The following is a 19,874-nucleotide window of genomic DNA, read 5'->3' as shown; positions in this document are numbered from 1 at the left end:
ACGACAATAGTTTTTGTGCGCAAAAAAAAAATCAAAATAACACCTTTATCCAACTTGTTCTCGACTTCCGTGTATGCCTCCACAACGCATGCGCGAGAATATGACGCAGATCCGGCGTTCGGACATATGACCCAGAAGCGATTTGTTTACGAGCAGAGGAAGACGCGCGTGTCTAAGCTGTTGGATTCTACATTGATCGTGCTTTAGGTCTCGGCGTAGTGCTCAAAATGGGGCTTAAGTGTGTATTTCATGGATTCCCAAACACCGGCGCTACGTCATATTCTCGCGCATGCGTCGTGGAGGCATACACGGAAGTCGAGAACAAGTTGGAAAAAGGTGTTATTTCGATTTTTTTTTGCGCACAAAAACTATTGTCGTCACATTGTAAGATTATTTTAGAGCCACTGTGGTGAGATAGACTTTGTAACGACGTCTTAAGTGCCTTTCATGGATCTTGGAAGTGTCAATGTACTGAATGCCAATGGAGGCCTGTCTGAATCCTTTCTCAGCCATCAGCTTTCAACTAAAATATCTTCATTTGTGTTCCGAATATGAACGGAGGTCTTACGGGTGTCCAACGTCATGAGGGTGAGTAATTAATGACAGAATTTTCATTTTTGGGTGAACTAACCCTTTAAAATGAAGAAAAAAAACGAGTAACTAACAAGCTTTCACAACGAACGTAATACAGTTGTCTTAAGAGACAATTGTGCTGTCACTAAGTCAACACAAGCTTGCATGCAAGTTTAGTTAAACGAATGTGCTTAACAATTCATTTACAGCACTATCTAATATACGTATGATAGCTATGCATTCAAGACTATTTAGCAAATCACGATCACTTGCATCACGATTCACATGTGATACTCACACTCTGATCGTCATCCATCTTTGCTGGTCCTCTAATTCGCTAGGTGGCGTTGACAATAAAAACCTAGGGTCCTAGGACCGCATTCCTGAAAATGCAGCCTCCGTTTGTGCAGGCAGATGCTACTCCACACAGTCGGAACCAGACGAACAGTCCCCCTTGTGGCGTCTGCACGACAGTAGACTATACACCGCAGGACTGCAGGAATGTGAGCAAAACGTCCGCAGCGCAAAGCGGAAGACAGCAGCAACACAGCAAATCCGATATATGAGATACAATTACGGGAGGAACAGAGAGTGAACGAGAGGGAGAACCCTATAACGAACACAAAGAGAGACGTTACTAGTAACGAAACTTGCCCTTCACGACTTATAATTACATTTAAAACACTTACCGTCAAGGTGTCACCCCAAATAGAAAATATACAGGCACAGGTCTATTAATCAGCCCCGCGATCACAATGGGGTACAGGAAACCATACCTAGACAGCATGCGGCAGTGTCAACAGCACAACAACGATAGTACAATATGCGTTTATACAAATGCACACACATACCTGAGAGGCAATCGGTCACTAGACCCACTAAAGCAGCGCCGAAAACACACCGACACCCGGACAAACGACACTATAAAATTACGAAAAAATGCTTTAACAGACCAACCAGTTTTAAAATTACCGCCGTTACAGCACTGCACGCTTACCTGTAACCACCGTAAACACGGGCACAAAGGGGAAAGTCGGACGTGACGCACCACGGCCAACAACGAATCAGCCCTTATATTACGGATACTGATTGCTGATAGGCAAATCCGGCTGTCAATCACCTAAGGATACTGAATGCTGATAGGCAAATCCGGCTGTCAATCACCTAATCTCATTACATAATGAAAAGGGTTTTTTTTTTTATCAGACAGAGACCATCTCATCCAACCGATTATTTTGGTGTGGATCCGAATGTGATTGCCATGTATATGCCTAAACTAACTGAACTAAGGGAGACAACGCACCAGGTTTGGAAACAAACTAGGGCTGCAACTAACGATTATTTTGATTATCGATTATTTGGCAGATTATTTCTTAAATCTCACTCCCGAAAGCTCCTGAACTTTGAAAAAGTACTACCTAGCAAGCAGGGCCGTTTTGAGGGGGAAATTTTTACCCGGAACTTCATTTAGACCCCGGTTCCTGCGGTCGAAACACACGGAGTACTAGTGGTGTCAACAATAATCGATTCAACGATGCATCGCAATGCGGGGCATGCACGATTCAGCATCGATGCGGCAAAGTGCCATAATCGATTATGTCACCGTTTATTTTCTGGCCTTGAGTTGGACAATAAAGTTGTGAAGTTTCAATTACTTCCAGGGTCATAACAACAACAATCAAGATGGCTGAGGCGGAGGGAGATGACCGTGATAGACGGGTAATTAAAAACGCACCTAAAGCTTGGAAAGCGGACATCTGGGCACATTTCGGATTCTGACGCCGGCTTCACACCGCACGCGTTAGCAGGGCAGGAGCGGTGGGTATGGAGAGCGGGAGCCCGCGTCCCCATTGTGGATTCACACTGGCAGCGTTTGTCTCGCGCAGATATTGTAAATACAGACAAATATTGTACATTATGTCACATTTTCCGGTCTTCTCCTCCGAGCCCCGTCTGTCTCGTGCTTCTTTGATTTATGATGGGCAGCATATGCTGTGATTGTGAAACACACGGGGCACTTCACTACATGATTTCATGGTGAAATTTGTTATTTTCCATGTTAATCTGGTCAGTTTTGATCAAGAACAATCCACTGTGGCTTTAAATCTGCGTGTGCAGTGTGGCAAAAATAGACTCGGCACCGAAATGATCGCGGCACTGCTGCTCCTGCGATGCGCTGCCGCGCCGCCTCTGCGTACGATGTGAATGCTCTAATATGTTAACATGGGCGCCGAAAAAAATACGCCCTGCTAACGCGCCTGCCACACTAAAATCAAGCACGAGAATTGACGAGTCGCTAGTGTCAACGTTACTGTGTGTGTTGCACTGAATATTTTTATTGCTGGGTGCCTGGGTGGTGGTTGTTGTTACAATAGTGTGACTGTAATTACGGATTAATATTTGCACAGGAGTTCATGAAGTGCCCTGTCTTAGAGCTTTTTACTGTGTGTAAAAAAAAAAACACTTATGTTCACTGCTGGAAAAAGTTGGCTTAGTTGGTTATTATTGCTCTATATAATTTCAAATGGTTCTAAAGCAGAGAGAAGAGAAACATTTCTCATTCAAAGCACTGATAGCAGTGATTTATGTTTTCTTTTTCAGGTTTGATGATTGAATGCCATATCCAATACCCTGTACCATTCAATTTTATTTTATTTAATGACATTTATGTCAAAGATACAGGAGAGTGATAATACACACATAGCAGCCAATACAATCTGTTGTTCAATATCTGACTGCTTGTATTGCCTCATGACTGATAAAAAATGTGCCTTGTGTGCAGTAGAATTTTGATGCATCGCAATGCATCGTAGAATCGAATCGTTACCTGGTGAATCGTAATCGAATCAAATTGTGAGGGCAGTGCCAATGCACACCCCTACTGAGTACCACCCCAAAGTCCCTAATTCCTGGGGAAAGTTCCCGCGTTGGAAACGCGGTTCATGCTATACATTATGGCCCGGTTTCACAGACAGGGGTAGATTAAGCCAGGATTAGGCCTTAATTTAATTAAGACATTTTAAGTGACTTATAAACATGCCTCAGAAAAATCAGAAGAAAAAAAAAACATTACTGATGTGAATCTTGAGACAAAACAATGGCACTGCATTCACACGGTGGCGTCGGCGTCAATGCTTCACATTTACTTTGAATGGGTGACGTCATGCGTTACCAAACTGTATTGTGGGTTCTGCTGCGTCGCGTCAGCCAATCAGATCACCTACGCAAATGCCCTAGCGATTGGCGGCAGCACCAGCTTCAGACACACCCTCCGTCAAACGTTGACGACCCATATGAATGCAGCTAAAGTTTAAAGCAGACTGTCAGGATAAGTGTTCATGCAAAATAGAATGTTTTGGGCAGCTTGGATCATGCACCTTTCCTTTTGAAGCTTCGGAGCGTATCGAATCAGCGAGTCGATTCAGTGGTTCGGAGTGCCAAAGTCACATGTTTTCAGCAGTTTGGCACGCGATCCGAATCATAATTCGACTCGCTGATTCGATACACTCCGAAGCTTCATGAAGCAGTGTTTTGAAATCGGTTATCACTATATAAGTCGACAAACATTTTTTTTTCGTTGTATTAATTTGCACGGATTAATTGTTTACCCTTAGAACTGTAATGTGTGCTAACAAAGTAAATAGGGTAAATTTGGATTTCATGAGGACTTTAACCCCAGGGCGAAACAGTTGTAACGTCTGGAGTCTCCCTGGACAGGATCAGAGATGAATCGATTACAAGGAACAACAGAGATGCTCTTATCTTTCTTAGCTTTGCATATAAATGAAGGTCCTGGCTCCTATAAGTCTGAATTAAATTGTCTCATTGTCTTCTTTATGGCCTGGCTGAAGTAAAGCAGCACTGAACAAAACAACACTGTTATGACTTCAATCAGATTCCAGAGGCCCGTTTCAATAAGGAACTTGAACTCTTGAGTTGACTTACCCTGAGATGGGAAACTCTGAGTATTGGGTTTCAGAACAGCCGAATTGAGCTAGTTCAATAAACTCTGAGTAGACTGACTCAGTTAAGTGTGAGTGACAGAGTTAAGCGTGTGCAACATGACTTTGAAAAGCCGCGATCATTGGAGCTCCGAAATTATGATTCACCATGGCAACAGCACCCAACAAAAAGACATCTGCATACTTCCGGGTCAGTTTGTAAGTTTAATTCTTAATTAGCTTAATTAAGTTTCATTTTCATGGTATCCCAAAGGCAAGAAAAGAATGTGGCAAAAATGAAGTATAAAAACACAATTTAATCAGATAAAGCTTTAAGCATAAAAGGTTCATGGGTGTAGGTTTCTTGACTACAAACATTTGACATATTAAATAAATATTATTCAGTGTCCATTTCAATGTGCAACAGCTTTTCCCACATAGTATAATGCTCTTTTCACATAATGAAATGTTCTCTGATCCATCTGGTAACATTTATTAATTAGGGTAATGAAATTAACATTCGACGTCTCAGGCCAGCCAAACACCAGCACCACTGACAGATGAAGAGGAGATGGAGGAAGAATTGTAATATAAAAGTTTTTGTAGGAAATAAAGATGACCATAAAATTGTGAATAATTTGTGTTCATTTAACAGCTATATCTTGGACTACCCATCCATCTGACATCCTTCCATTCCATACAGTAGGCTAATCCATTTTCAGAAAGTGTGATGATGGGAATATACGTGTCATCAATGCATCCAACCACTGGAAATCCTAAAGGAAATTTTAATTATTAGGTTACTTCTAGAGGTTTATCAAGTGAACGTCAGGATCCTGTATAAAAGGACATTTTTGTCACTTTGACGGTGTCCTCCTGATGAAAATATGCGCAATGAATGAATGTACCCGCACTGCAAAGAATGCTTTTCTTATTTGTATTTTTTGTCTTGTTTCCAGTCAAAATATCTAAAGATTCTTAAATCAAGATGCATTTTCTACATTGTCATTTTTTTAAATGACATAAATGTATTATTTTGCAAATTATCTGCCAGTGGGGTAAGAAAAATAATCAGGTTTTCGTATGCATTAGTATTATTTTTCATCCCACTGGCAGAAAATTTTACTTGTTTTAGTCAAATGTGCTTACTTTAGATTTAATTTATAATTTTTTAGATATTTGTACTTGAAATAATGTAATAATTGTACAAAATACTCTGTAAGAAAAGCATTTTTGCAGTGTGAATGAACGAACGAAGTATTTAAATGCCGCTGGCGCTTTAAAAATGGAGAGGAGACAGAAAGAAACTCTGGCTTTACCAAAGAAAACCGGTTCCTGACCAGGTTAGGTTCACAGAGTAAGTTACCTCTCCTTTAGAAACTAGCTTAACTTACTCTGCTTTCTCGGGTTTGACATACCTCCCAATCTGAAACAGAAAACCCAGAGTTTCCCTCATCTCAGGGTTAACATACTCAGAGTTTTCACTTAACCTCCTTTCTGAAACAGGCCCCAGGCCTCTAACTCTCTTCCCCGCACATCCTCCTCAAAACATTGGATTCCTCCGCACTGTGTGCCGTGCCGAGGCACAAATCACGTAAAGTTGATAATTCTGCGAATAACTGCAAGTTGAAAGCATTTGTTAACTTCACAATAATAATTGGAAATGGGCTAGTTTCCCATAGACTGGAGTGAGTTTATTTGATGAGCTGTTGTGCTGAATATTATCACGATTTCAAATGTTACATTGAATTTCACGGTTCAATAAACAAGTAACCTAGTTAATATTAGCCTAAGTTACTTACATTTTAGACACAAACAACACTGACTTTTTTGTTCTATTTCACAGATGAAAATGGTTGAATGATTCAGCGTTTTGAATGAATCGCTTGAGTGAACAACTCAATGACTCAGTCATTAAGACGGTCACTTGCTGCCACCTATTGGCGGTTTAATTTGATGTTTAAAATATCATTGCATGTTTTCTTATTTGTATATTCAAACGTTTAAAACATCAATCTCAAAACATTTTAATTGTAGTTGTAATTTTGCAGTGTAAATTATTTAATTTGATTGGTAACAGCCCTACAGTGTCACATTATTATAACAATGAATTTATTGATCAAATGTAAGAATTAAGGTAAATATTACAAATATGCAGATTTAGTATGTAAAACCTGATATAACACTGAGAATTTTGCTTCAGAATAAATATATTTTATATGTACTGTACCTGATAGGCCCCATGTTAATCAATATCAAATCAAATTGCGAAATTTGTGTCAATGCTCAGCGCTACAGTATTTTGCTTTATAATTATATATAATTATATATATATATATATATATATATATATATAAATATAAGAGTGCTTCGTTTACATGTTAAAACCACAAAAAAAATTCTACTGGCCCCCTACAAGTATTTAATTCGGAAACATGTCACCTTTTTCACCACTTTTGAGTTTGCAGGTCTGGTTTTAAGATTTGTACCCCTGTTTAAGGTGATTATTCTTTGCTGGCTCGCTGTGGTTATGTTTGTGAAATTGCCATCCCTCTTTCCTTTCTCTATTTCTCTTCTTTTCGTTATCCTGTATATACATGTATTCTTAAGTTAGTCTTATGTATTTGTAGTATCCATTATTAAAACCATTGTATCCACGTTTGATTGTCATTGTTGACGCTCACAAGACAGTCACTTTAATGTTTAGATCTAGCTACGAGCTCTCATAAGTATCTTTGAATACTTGAATTAATATCCTAATAGTTCTGAAAGTTTATTCTTTGTGGCCAGAAGAATAACCTTCGCAAAGATTTGGTAGAAAGAATAAAACTTTGTGAGTTGATGAGAGATTGTACTGTTCGTTCGTTAAACATGAACGTATCAGATTAATTTTGAATTAATTCTTTAAAGGTTATTCTGTAATGATTTTTTATATATATATATATATATATATATATATATATATATATATATATATATATATATATTCGTAGTTAATTGCAATCAATTGTTGTTAACCATATATTCCATAAAAACCTAGGTTAGGTATTTCCCTTTTGGGTGATTTTAGAGATTTATAATTTGATCATAACCTGTTATGATTAATCATAAACAACTAAATATTAATACCCATAATTCCCTATTGAGCTAATTGAAATGTATTTGCTAATTGAAATGTATTATTATATGTAGCCAAGTCGCTACACAATTATTAACATGCTATGATCATAGACACTTCTACAAGAAAAATAGAAAACATTTTATCAGTCTTTTTTTTTATTATAATCATTTAGCAGAGATCTTGTTTCCGGGAATTCACCAGAAGAATTCAAATTCACTTCCGGGCCATTTGGGCCCTGCACAACAAGGCAATGTTTGACCAAACTGTCACCAGATTCAAACTTCATTACTAATTTTAGCAAATTACCCTCTTAGATTAAAACACTCTTATTAAAACAATCTGGATGTCAAATTATTTTTAAGTGCATTTTTTGTAAATCATGGATGTGAATGTGAACTTCGCTCACGTAGACAACTTTGGGCAACCCTTTTTCTCATGAGTCTGTAGATTAGATGATTGGATGAATCTCTTCCCACATGAAGAGCACTGGTGCGGCTTCTCTCCAGTATGAACTCTCTCATGCCTTTTCAGGTGTCCTGCCTGAGTGAAACTCATTCCACAATGTAAGCACTTGTACGGTTTCTCTCCAGTGTGAATTCTCTGGTGTGTTTTTAAATGGTCGGATGTCATGCAGGTCTTCCCACAGTCAAAGCACATATAAGGTTTCACACCAGTATGAATACTCTTGTAATGCTTTTGTAAACTTTGCACTTTGCAAAAACTCTCTCCACATAAAGAACAACAGTGAGGTTTCACAGCAGTATGAACTTTAAGGTGTTCATTTAAGTGGTCCGATCTAATGAAGCTCTTCCCACATTCAAAGCACACATAAGGTCTCACACCAGTATGAATACGCTCATGTGCTTGTAAATTTCGCAGGTATGCAAAACTCTTTCCACAAAAAGAACAAACGTGAGGCTTCACACCAGTATGAACCTTAAGGTGTCCTCTTAAGTTTGATTCAGAAACAAATGTTTTCTCACACTGATCACAGCTGAATGATCTCACTCCAGAGTGTGTGCGCAGATGATCTTTGAGAATACTTTTATAGGCAAAACTCTTTCCACACTGAGAGCATGTGAACGGTTTTTCTCCAGTGTGAATCCTCATGTGCATATTTAGGTTTCTTTTATATACGAAACCCTTTCCACACTGAGAGCAGGTGAACGATCCTTTGACTCCAGATTTTCCAGTTTGTTTCTGTGTGAAACTCTTTTCAGTCTTTGAATCAACTCCATCTCCATCTTCATTTTTGAAATTATGAGTTTTTTTCAGCTTGTCTTCATTCACTTCCACCGGGTCTAAAATTTACATAAAATTCCCATAATTCAATAAAAGAAGGATAAATGAGAAACAAAAATAAATATTGTGGTAACACTTTACAATAAGGTTCATAAGTTAACATGAACTAAAAATAAACTGTACTAATAAAGCATTTATTTATCTTTGTTAATGTTGATTTCAATATTTACTTGTAACAACAATAAATTCTGGGGAATAATTAATTCAAATGGTATGAATATTCATGAGTTTATGAATATTATTAGCTTGTACAGAAAAATTAACGTATAACGGAACCTTTAATCATTTAAAAGTAACCTTTATCCAAATTGATTTCTTCATCAATTATCCATCTTACAAACCTTAAGAAATATTGATCTGTTTGCTCAGGACAAATAACATCTCTTATGTTTGTACCATCTGTACTACTGAAGTAGTACTACATGAAAATCAAGCTTAAATGGGTAGCTTAGATCTTACGCTTCAGTGACTTCGAGATTTGTGAGCAAAACAATAAGGATTCACTTTAATGCAATTATTGGGTTTTAATAAAACAACTACAGAATACAAAGCTACGAATCACACGGGGGTAAATATGCATATATATAGGAGAAACAAAACAATATGGTACAAACAAGGAACAATCAAAGGGAAAAGAATGATGGATGGAGAGAGAGAGAGAGAGAGAGAGAGAGAGAGAGAGAGAGAGAGAGAGAGAGAGAGAGAGAGAGAGAGAGAGAGAGAGAGAGAGAGAGAGAGAGAGAGAGAGAGAGAGAGAGAGAGTTCAGAGTTCAATCACTTCACCAAAACTCTTCAGACATTTATGATTTCATGAATCAGGATTAATTAAGACAACCTCGTACAAGCAGTTAAAGGTGAAATATAATACTTGCATTAGGCTCTCTCGTGTACGTGTCTGAGTTCGAATCGTCGTGGAAGTTCGCTACGGAGGTGAGTCCGGAGAATTTCTGTGAAGTTCAGGAAAGTCGCTCCAGAAGTTGCAGGTCTCTCTCTCTCTTGGCTTGGTGCCAAAGGAATCCCTCTCTCAAGGGAAGGTCAAAGGCCAGGGTGGTCTTCTCGGAATGGCGTTAATGATAAACTTCTGCTCTTATAGATGGAGTGGCCGAGCCCGACTTATGGAGAGATCCAATCACATCCGTGGAGAGAGAGAGCGCGCGTGTTTCATTGTTCTCTGAACCCCCTCCTCTGAGTTAATCAATAGGGTGGATTCTAAAGCCTCTATTTCTTTAGAAAGCTAGTATTTCTAAAATTATGCATCAAAATCTGATTTTTGAACCAAATTTGGCCTAGTCATAATTTCGCAATAACAGAGATACTAAGAACGGTCATTCTGTGATTTGCGCGTCCAGATATACAAGATTATCACAGTTACTGGCATACAGGTTTTGATTTACAACAGTAAACATCCTAGTTATTCTAATACATTGTATAAAGACATGAAATCAACGGATTATATATATTTGAACATTATTAAGACAGTTCTTTAAGTCCCATGTTTTAAGTAACACGTGTTGTGCAAGAATTGTCTTCTTTCAGCGCTGATATGTGTGTGTGTGTGTCATGTGGATGCCTTCAAGCGGTACAATTCGATGCTCCATTCTTTAGACTCAGACAATCTGGCGGACATCGTGGTTGTTCATTAACTTCGATATCTCTTACACACACACCCCATTGTCTATGTCTGATTTGATTAGGAGAGTCACGAGTTGGTGTGTAGAAGCCTCATCCGGTGATGTATTCGGCCCAACATCTGATTGAATTGGGTCATTGTTGCTACATACTAATGCATTATTAAAATCTTGCTAACATTACTAACATGAACAGCTGGATTTTTACTGGATTTTTTTTTTTTAACGTTAACAAAGATGAACTAATGCTGAACAGAGGTGTTGTTCATGGTTAGTTCATGTTAATTAATACAACATTAATGTAAAGTGTTACCAATATTGTTAAAAAAATCTCAATTTCACACAAATCTAGATTAATACTAGTATAGTTTTAGATGTATTGTTATATGTCAGTTTTCATATTAATGTTCCTCATCAGTCATTAAAGAGAATGAAGGAAAACACCAACCTATTTGTTCCTCTGTCTCTTCATCTTTTATTCTGCAGGGTTCTTCCTTAAACTCCATCTTTACAATAGTATGTCAGTAGTTTCTCCTGGAGTAATTCCTCCTGCTTGCTTCTTCTTCTCCTGTGGAAAGATGGGAATATTCCCAGCATTTAAACTCTCATGAACGGCTGTGGGAGCGGCTTCACTGACTGAATGTGTGAATTGTGGCCGCTGTTGCTCATTTAGCAGATGATCGTCACACTTACAATCGCTCTCAATTATCCATTCACTTAATTTCTGAGTGATTCATTAAATGAACCGACTTTTAGTCGTTTAGATTTCCCCTAATAAATGAAAAATTAATGTACTCACAGTGTGAAAACATCAGATTTAGAGCAGAATGAACGGCTGTGTTCCACTTCTCACGTTTATGTTCCTTCCCTCGCTCACTTCTCTTCTTCTTTTTCTAGACTCGGATGTGTGTCGTTGCTTCGGTTGCTCGAGCGCCTCCACTGGCTGAAACCAGTCACTATTAAACCATCTTAGAACTTTCATAGATTATACAAAACAACCGAGATAAGATATGTTATCTTATTTGAGATTATACAAACACTGTTTATCTCCCTAAATATTGTTTATCTCCCTAAATATGTTTGATTCGGGATAAAGATTCCTGACTCCTGCTCAGCCTAAAATAGTCTGAATATAAACATTTATTGGCATACCGTAGTGCTTCAGGATAAGACAAAAACATGGTTTGTAAGATTGATTCATATACATTTCTTATTTAAGAATTTATTATTCTTATTTATATATAAATATATAAATCTCTTTCTATAAATATTTGTAAATTTTGAACAAAATGTTTCATAGTGTGCGTTTATGAATCATGATGGATTCAACAAGATCACGCGGTTGAAATTTAAAGCAAATGGCGACATCTAGAGGAACATCTGTGGTGGTGCCAAAATATTGCCATAACTACAAATAGAGAAGCTCATGCAAGTTATTCAAAAGATTGAGACGATACTAAGTTGGCTTAAAACATGAAAAGTTACATTTTATTATATTTTTTAATTGTTTTTCAAAACACAAGGTATACGTATAACCACAGTGTAGGAATAATTCTAAACTCTAACTAGCTAGCTTCTGTAAAACAAGTACTGCTGTTGAATTGCCACGGACACAGAACACATTCACTTTTCCTGAGCAATTTCTTCTTCTCTCAGTGATGAGTTTGCAGAGTCCATATTAAGAGAGGAATCTCCTCTTTACATAGAAAAACATCTGGTGCCGTTTTAAAGTGAAACGTGACTTGTAGTCGAGGATGGTGTCCCATACCAGCAGTGAGTAGCCTTGAACACAATTTTTACTGCGGCGCCCGTGGAGCGATTACTAATGTTGTTGATTTTAACAGACATTTTGACTTAATTTTAAAGTTAGATTGTACAATTATTAATTTAAAAAATGTGAGATATTAAGACATATTAAGACGTACCTTAAAAACTCCAGAACTTTGCATTGAGCAAGTTGTCTGATTTAGATTTCTCCCAATAAAAGTGAATTAAATCAGTTAAAGATACACTATAACTTAAAGGATTAGTACTTATAGGATTAGTTGCACAGCCATTTCTGTTTCTGTAGACTAGATCAGTGGTTCCCAACCTTTTTTTGTCTGAGACCCCCTTTTTCCCAAGAAAATATTTTAGGGCCCCCCTTCACATTTAATGATATTATCGCTCTTGTAAGCTTGCAGCAAGGATGACAAAAATTGTTTTCAAGCAAACGGTGTGTTTATTACTATAACCAAATATGTTTATGCACAAATAATAGCCTATAATATTGAAAATAAAATAACAAAAACATCAGTAGGCCATTTGTAATTTAAAAACGTAAGCCTTGAGTAGCCTATAAATTGGCACTATTTGAAATGCAATAACAAAAATAACAAAAAGTATTCACACTAGGAAAAAAAGAATGAATATAGGCTATTACAAAATTATTGCTGTCTGGGACATCAATACTTGCATGTGAGGCTTTATCAATCAGTGTGAGGATTGCTGCTGGCTGTGAGTAATAATTTGGTCAATGCGTGGAGGGATCTTTGACAATGCAAGACGCATATCATCCTCGGTCAGTCTGGTTTTAAGGGCTGTCATGGTCGAAAACCCAGCTTCACAAAGGTAGGTGGTTCTGAAGGGAATCAGCACCTTCATTGCAGCTGTGTGACAGACTGGGTGTTCTTTTGCAATTTCAGACCAGAATGATTCCAATGGGACCTCACTGAAACGGGCTCTCAGGCTGGCATCAGAGGATATTTCTATAAGCTCTTCCAGAAGTTTTGATGGCAGAGTAGCCGGAAGCTTTGCTTCAATGTTCTCAGTGAAGGGGTTTCTGATCCACAGAAAATCAGCTGCCTGCTCCTCAGTTAGAGCTGGGAAATAATTATCAAATTTCTCCAGGACCTTTGATAGATGCACTGTTATTTGACGTTGAATGATTTTAAAATTCAAGTGTCTGTCTGCAATAAATGCATGGATGTGCTCGAACATGTCACTGATTCCGGAGGAGACACGGGTTTTCCACATGTGTAGTTTTCTTTTGAAAGCTTCTACTCGTTCATGCTGCACCACAGTGTTTATGTTTGCACCTTGCATTGCTCTGTTAAACTTGTTCTTTTCACTGAATATGTCTGAAAGGTAGCAGAGTTGAGCGAGCCATTTGTCATTGTCCAAAAACTCTGCAAGGTCCGGTCTCTTGTCCGCAAGAAAGTCACGCAGCTCCTCCCTCAGGCTGAACAGACGCGTCAGCACCCGCCCTCTGGACAGCCACCTCACGTCAGTGTGCATCATACCCTGCTCGTACCATACCCTGCTCATGCATTCGTTAGCAAGGACTTTGGCGCAGATAATGCACTGTGGCTGGGGCAGGGACTCTTTGCTCCGAGAAAATGAAATAAAACCATAGTTCAGGTAACTATCTAGGTATTTCCTGCATTTTGTATGTCCAGTATTGCTTGTACTGCGACCAGAATTGGTGCGATCTTCCTCACCTGGGTTCAGTATGCCTGGTTCATTACTTTCAGCAGCTGTAGGCGAATCAGTGGGACTCGGTCGTTTTTGTGGTGGACGAATTACAAATTTGTCCATTTTTTTTATTTTTCATGGATAAAATTGGCGAATTTAATATGATCGTTCTCCTTTGATCGATGCTCACTGCTCAACACATTTCAAAATATGACGCAACCCCCCACAGTGCTCGCTGAGGCCCCCTTGTGGGCCGGGACCCCCCTGTTGGGAACCGATGGACTAGATGATTGAGTGAGACTCTTCCCACATGAAGAGCACTGGTGCGGCTTCTCTCCAGTATGAACTCTCTCATGTGTTTTCAGGTTTCCTGCCTGAGAGAAACTCTTTCCACAGTGTGAGCACTTGTACGGTTTCTCTCCAGTATGAATTCTCTCATGATCTTTCAATGTTTCTAACTGAGAGAAACTCTTCCCACTGCGTGAGAACTTGTACGGTTTCTCTCCAGTGTGAATTCTCTGGTGTTATTTTAAGTTGCTGGATGTACTGAAGGTCTTCTCACAGTCAAAGCACATAAAAGGTCTCACACCAGTATGAATACGCTCATGCACTTTTAAATACTGCAGCAGTGAAAAACTCTTTCCACAAAAAGAACAACAGTGAGGCTTCACAGCAGCATGAACTATAAGACGTGCTCAACTCTGATTCCACAACAACTGTTTTATCACACTGATCACAGCTGAATGATCTCACTCCGGAGTGACGGCGCAGATGATCATTGAGAGTGCTTTGGCATATAAAACTCTTTCCACACTGAGTGCATGTGAATATTTTTTCTCGCTTGTTTTTGGGTGAAATTCTTTTTAGTCTGGGAAACGACTGTCTTTCCATCTCCATTTTCTATCTTCTTTTGAAAATGATGCCTTTTACATTCATTCATTTCCATTGGGTCTAAAAATTAGAAACAAAAAAAAATAAAAAATTCAGAGAGCACCAAATGATCAAAGTTTTCCTCTTAATGTTCCTCATCAGTCATTAAATAGAATGAAGCAAAACCTTTTTTCAAAAGTTACTTAGACAAGTATTGCATTACAATCAGGGGCGCCACTAGCAATTTTGGGCCTTATGAAAGAATATGAGGTTGGGCCCCCTACCGCACCTATTCCACATCAAACATACAAACCAAGATAGCTATCCAAAATCTAAGACTGACCTATTACACAAGCTCGCTCTTTCCGCTCAGCGCTGCTCGCTCAGCCCAGAATGCCCTTTGTGATATGCTGGTTCGAAAATATGTGAAATAAGTAGGGCTGTCCCCGACTAAAGTTTTTTCTATACTCTACTAGTAGTTGTTCATTTAAGCTATTCGTCCACTAAGCACTTTTATTAATTTAATTACATAATTATATATACTGAGAGAATTCTAAACCATATCCAAATGAATGCTTGCGTAATATATTACCCTATTGCACACTCATAAAGCTTGCCACAAAGAACCGGCAAAATAATGATTATGAATGTGTCAAAAATAGCAAGGAAACATTTTAATATTGTTTTTAATTTGAGTTTTCTGTGTCAGTGTCGGCTGACGATGCTGATTTGCCATAATAAATCATTTCTGACCCACTCCATGTCTTCCGACATATTGCACATCTTATTATGTGTCCTTTCTTACTCATGCTGTTCCCTTTTCATAATCAACATAGATGAAATAAAAGAATTACATAATATTTAAACATAAATATGAAACTAAATACATTTTCTTAATGGCTACAACAAGTATAGTAGCCTACAGTAGACTCTTTGGTAGATTATACATTTTAACTTTTTTATTACATTACCACACCTACTAATAAAACCGATCTCTGGGGGCCCCAAAAGTGTGTGGGCCCTTTAATCGTCCTAACCCCCCCCCCCTTACCGGCGCTCCTGATTACAATATTGAGTTGCTCTTTTAAAAAGTAACTCATTGCATTACTTTTTTTAGAAAAGTACGGTAGGCAAACCAATATTGGCAAATTAATATTTAACACACGATAATTGGATAATTTAGAGATTTTATCTGCTTGTGGTGAAATATATAATTGAGTATCATCGACATAACAGTGGAAACGAATTCCATGTTTTCTTATAATATTACCAAGTGTCAGGATATATATTGAGAATAACAGAGGGCCTAACACAGATCCTTGCGGCACTCCATAATTCACTGACATTATCTCATATTTTTCCCTTTTTAAATAGACAAGATGTTAACGGTCTGATAGGTACGAGCTAAACTTTAACGCCTGTCCCTGAATACCAGTGTAATTTTGTAGTCGATCTAAGAGTATTTTATGATCTATTCTATTGTGTCGAATGCAGCACTAAAATCAAGTAAATCTTGTATTGAGGGGAATTCAGGGTGATTGGGACACTTTTTCCAAGTCATCTCAATGGCAAAAAACAACATTAACAAGTATACACGGACATGCTCAGCCCTGGCTGCTTTTAGAGCCTTTTTATAACAGGAAGTGCTGTCTTGGTTGGGTCTAGTGACATTTTGCTCGACCCCAAAGAAGTTAGTAAATATGTGAACGCAGTCCCTAAAGCATGGTTTGTATTATCTATGTGAATATTAAAATCACCAACACTACTTAGTTTTTTTTTTCTTATATCTGAGAGTGTAACATTTAGCACTCTCAGATATAATAATGACTTAATTCCCTGTGTTTATCAGACTGTGGTTTTATTTTTATTGGGAGAAATCTAAATCTGACAACTTGTGTGGTGCTCGGACAAAACTTCTGGAGTTTTTAAGGTAAATCTTCATGTCTCTTAATAACACACAAGTTTTTTTGTATTATTAATAATACTTAGCATATCATTTTAAAATGAAGTCAAGATTTACAACAAAACCAACAACATCAGTAACAGTTGAAGGAGTCCAGAAGGGAAATATAATTGCAAACTCTATTTATCTATTACGGTGAAACAGCTGTCACCTATAACATGTTATTTCTAAATCAATACTTAATTATTCAGAATCAAACATGTTTGGGGAAAGAAACTGTGTTCTTTATATCAACCAAGATAACAGAGATTATCATCGTTGTTTTACATTTAATTCATGAGTAGTGTTGCCAGATTGGGTCGACGATTTCCAGCCCAAAAGCTCACCAAAACCCGCCAACTTCAAGAAAAACCACCAAAAACTTTAACTGCCAAAATAATGTGATAGAATTGTATTGCCATACCAATTAAGGTTGATAAGTACTATTTTATCTCCTTAAAAAATAAACTTCCCAGGAAAACAGATCAAAACAGTGAATACATTAAATGGAATTAGCAAATATGACTAAAAATTCCAGTTGGAAACTCTCAAAACTGCAATCAAGAAATTAAACGGGGACTTGACCCTCAGAAAAACACGTGCATTATTTTTAATGTCAACAGTAAGAATACGGCAATTAAAGTGCAAAAAGTGTCCAATATAAGAAATCGGAAAAAGCAATGAAATTAGTAGGCATTTTACAAATGCACACACCACTTCCAAAATGCACTTACCTTTGTGTTGCGCTGTGAGAACTTCAGCACGTCTCTCGTGAATTAAGTTACATACAGTGCATCTGGAAAGTATTCACAGTGCTTCACGTCTTCAACATTTTGTTATGTTACAGCCTTATTCCAAAATAGATTAAATTCATAATTTTTTCCCCTCAATTCTACAAACAATACCACACAATGACAACATGAAAGAAGTTTGTTTGAAATCTTTGCATCCATCCATCCATCCATCTTCTTCCGCTTATCCGGGGCCGGGTCGCGGGGGCAGCAGTCTAAGCAGAGATGCCCAGACTTCCCTCTCCCTAGACACTTCCTCTAGCTCTTCCGGGGGGACACCGAGGCGTTCCAAGGCCAGCCGGAAGACATAGTCCCTCCAGCGTGTCCTAGGTCTTCCCCGGGGCCTCCTCCCGGTTGGACATGCCCGAAACACCTTCCCGGGAAGGCGTTCAGGAGGCATCCGGAACAGATGCCCGAGCCACCTCAGCTGTCCCCTCTCGATGTGGAGGAGCAGCGGCTCTACTCCGAGTTCCTCCCGAGTGACTGAGCTTCTCACCCTATCTCTAAGGGAGCGCCCAGCCACCCTGCGGAGAAAGCTCATTTCGGCCGCCTGTATCCGGGATCTTGTCCTTTCGGTCATGACCCAAAGCTCATGACCATAGGTGAGAGTAGGAACGTAGATTGACCGGTAAATCGAGAGCTTCGCCTTACGGCTTAGCTCTTTCTTCACCACGACAGACCGGTACATCGACCGCATTACTGCAGAAGCTGCACCGATCCGTCTGTCAATCTCCCGTTCCATCCTCCCCTCACTCGTGAACAAGACCCCTAGATACTTGAACTCCTTCACTTGAGGCAGGAACTCTCCACCAACCTGAAGTGGGCAAGCCACCCTTTTCCGACTGAGGACCATGGCCTCGGATTTGGAGGTGCTGATCCCCATCCCAGCCGCTTCACGGCTGCAAACCGTCCCAGTGCATGCTGAACCGAGTTGAACCTCGGATTCAGGAGGAACAGTGTGGTTTTCGTTCTGGTCGTGGAACACTGGACCAGCTCTATACCCTCTACAGGGTGCTGGAGGGTTCATGGGAGTTTGCCCAACCAGTCCACATTTGTTTTGTGGATTTGGAGAAGGCATTCGACTGTGTCCCTCGCGGCGTCCTGTGGAGGGTGCTGGGGGAATATGGGGTCCGGGGTCCTTTGCTGAGGGCTGTCCGGTCCCTGTATGACCGAAGCAGGAGTTTGGTCCGCATTGCCGGCAGTAAGTCAGACTTGTTCCCGGTGCATGTTGGACTCCGGCAGGGCTGCCCTTTGTCGCCGGTTCTGTTCATAGTTTTTATGGACAGAATTTCTAGGCGCAGCCAAGGGCCGGAGGGTGTCAGGTTTGGGGACCACACGGTTTCGTCTCTGCTCTTTGCGGATGACGTTGTCGTGTTGGCCCCTTCTAACCAGGACCTTCAGAAATCTTTGCAAATTTATTAAAAATAAAAAACGAAAAAAATCACATGAACATAATTATTCAAGTCACAGGTGTAATCCACGTTTTGAGAGTGGATCACTCTCCCACTCTTTATTGTAGATACAACTTACTGTATATGCCACTTTTGCATAATGATTACTTGAATATACAGCTACAAGTTATCGCGCTAAAAACCTGTCATGTCATGTCATGTACTGAATGAGCACATCTGCCTTGCTGATCGCTGATTGGCTGAAAGTGCGTGCTCGTCGACAACACCAGCCAGCTGACTCTGCGTGGGCCTGTGTGTGTCATGATGACTGATTTTATGCAGTACATGCACACTTGAGTTTTGTTTATTAACCAGTTAGACTATAAAATGCAGATGTTTGAAACCGCCGAACTGACCCCAAACCCATGTTGGACCCTGAGTCCAAATTTTGTCCACCCATCCTAGCCTATTACCCACACTATCAAATTCAAGTCCGCCCAATTGGACAGGAACCCACCCGATCTTACAACACTGCTTTTTCTCCTAGACTCGGATGTGTCGTTGCTTCGGTTGCTCGAGTGCCTCCACTCACTATTAAACTATCTAACCTTCATAGATTAAATACAAAACAACCAAGATAAGATGTATTATCTTATTTGAGATTATACAAACACTGTTTATTTCCCCAAATATGTTAGATTCGGGATAAAGATTCAAGCTTCAAATATTTGCTAGGGAGTTTGCATTTGTATTTACCCTGAAGATTTGCCTTAAAACTGCCAAACTTTTCTGTCCGAGCGGCGAGCCCCTCAACACAAGTTGTCTGATTTAGAGTTCTCCCAATAAAATTACAGTCTGATAA

At 39.1% G+C, this 19,874-nt stretch overlaps 1 protein-coding gene across 1 annotated transcript; it reads right to left on the bottom strand.

Moving 5' to 3' along the window:
* Positions 1-7,795: 7,795 nt before the first annotated feature.
* On the bottom strand, positions 7,796-11,450 carry LOC307141935 (uncharacterized protein). The gene is made up of 3 exons (XM_079842424.1): positions 11,365-11,450; positions 11,014-11,133; positions 7,796-8,936 (listed from the first exon to the last, which is right to left on the bottom strand). The coding sequence occupies exons 2-3, from the start codon at positions 11,069-11,071 to the stop codon at positions 8,038-8,040; spliced, it is 957 nt and encodes a 318-aa protein (XP_079698550.1). The 5' UTR covers positions 11,072-11,133; positions 11,365-11,450; the 3' UTR covers positions 7,796-8,037.
* Positions 11,451-19,874: the final 8,424 nt, after the last annotated feature.

This window comes from Gobio gobio (assembly GCF_949357685.1).
Source record: "Gobio gobio genome assembly, chromosome: 18".
NCBI classification, from domain to species: Eukaryota; Metazoa; Chordata; class Actinopteri; order Cypriniformes; family Gobionidae; genus Gobio; species Gobio gobio.
The sequence above is the reverse complement of the archived record's forward strand: the minus strand, read 5'-3'. Positions and strand labels throughout refer to the sequence as shown.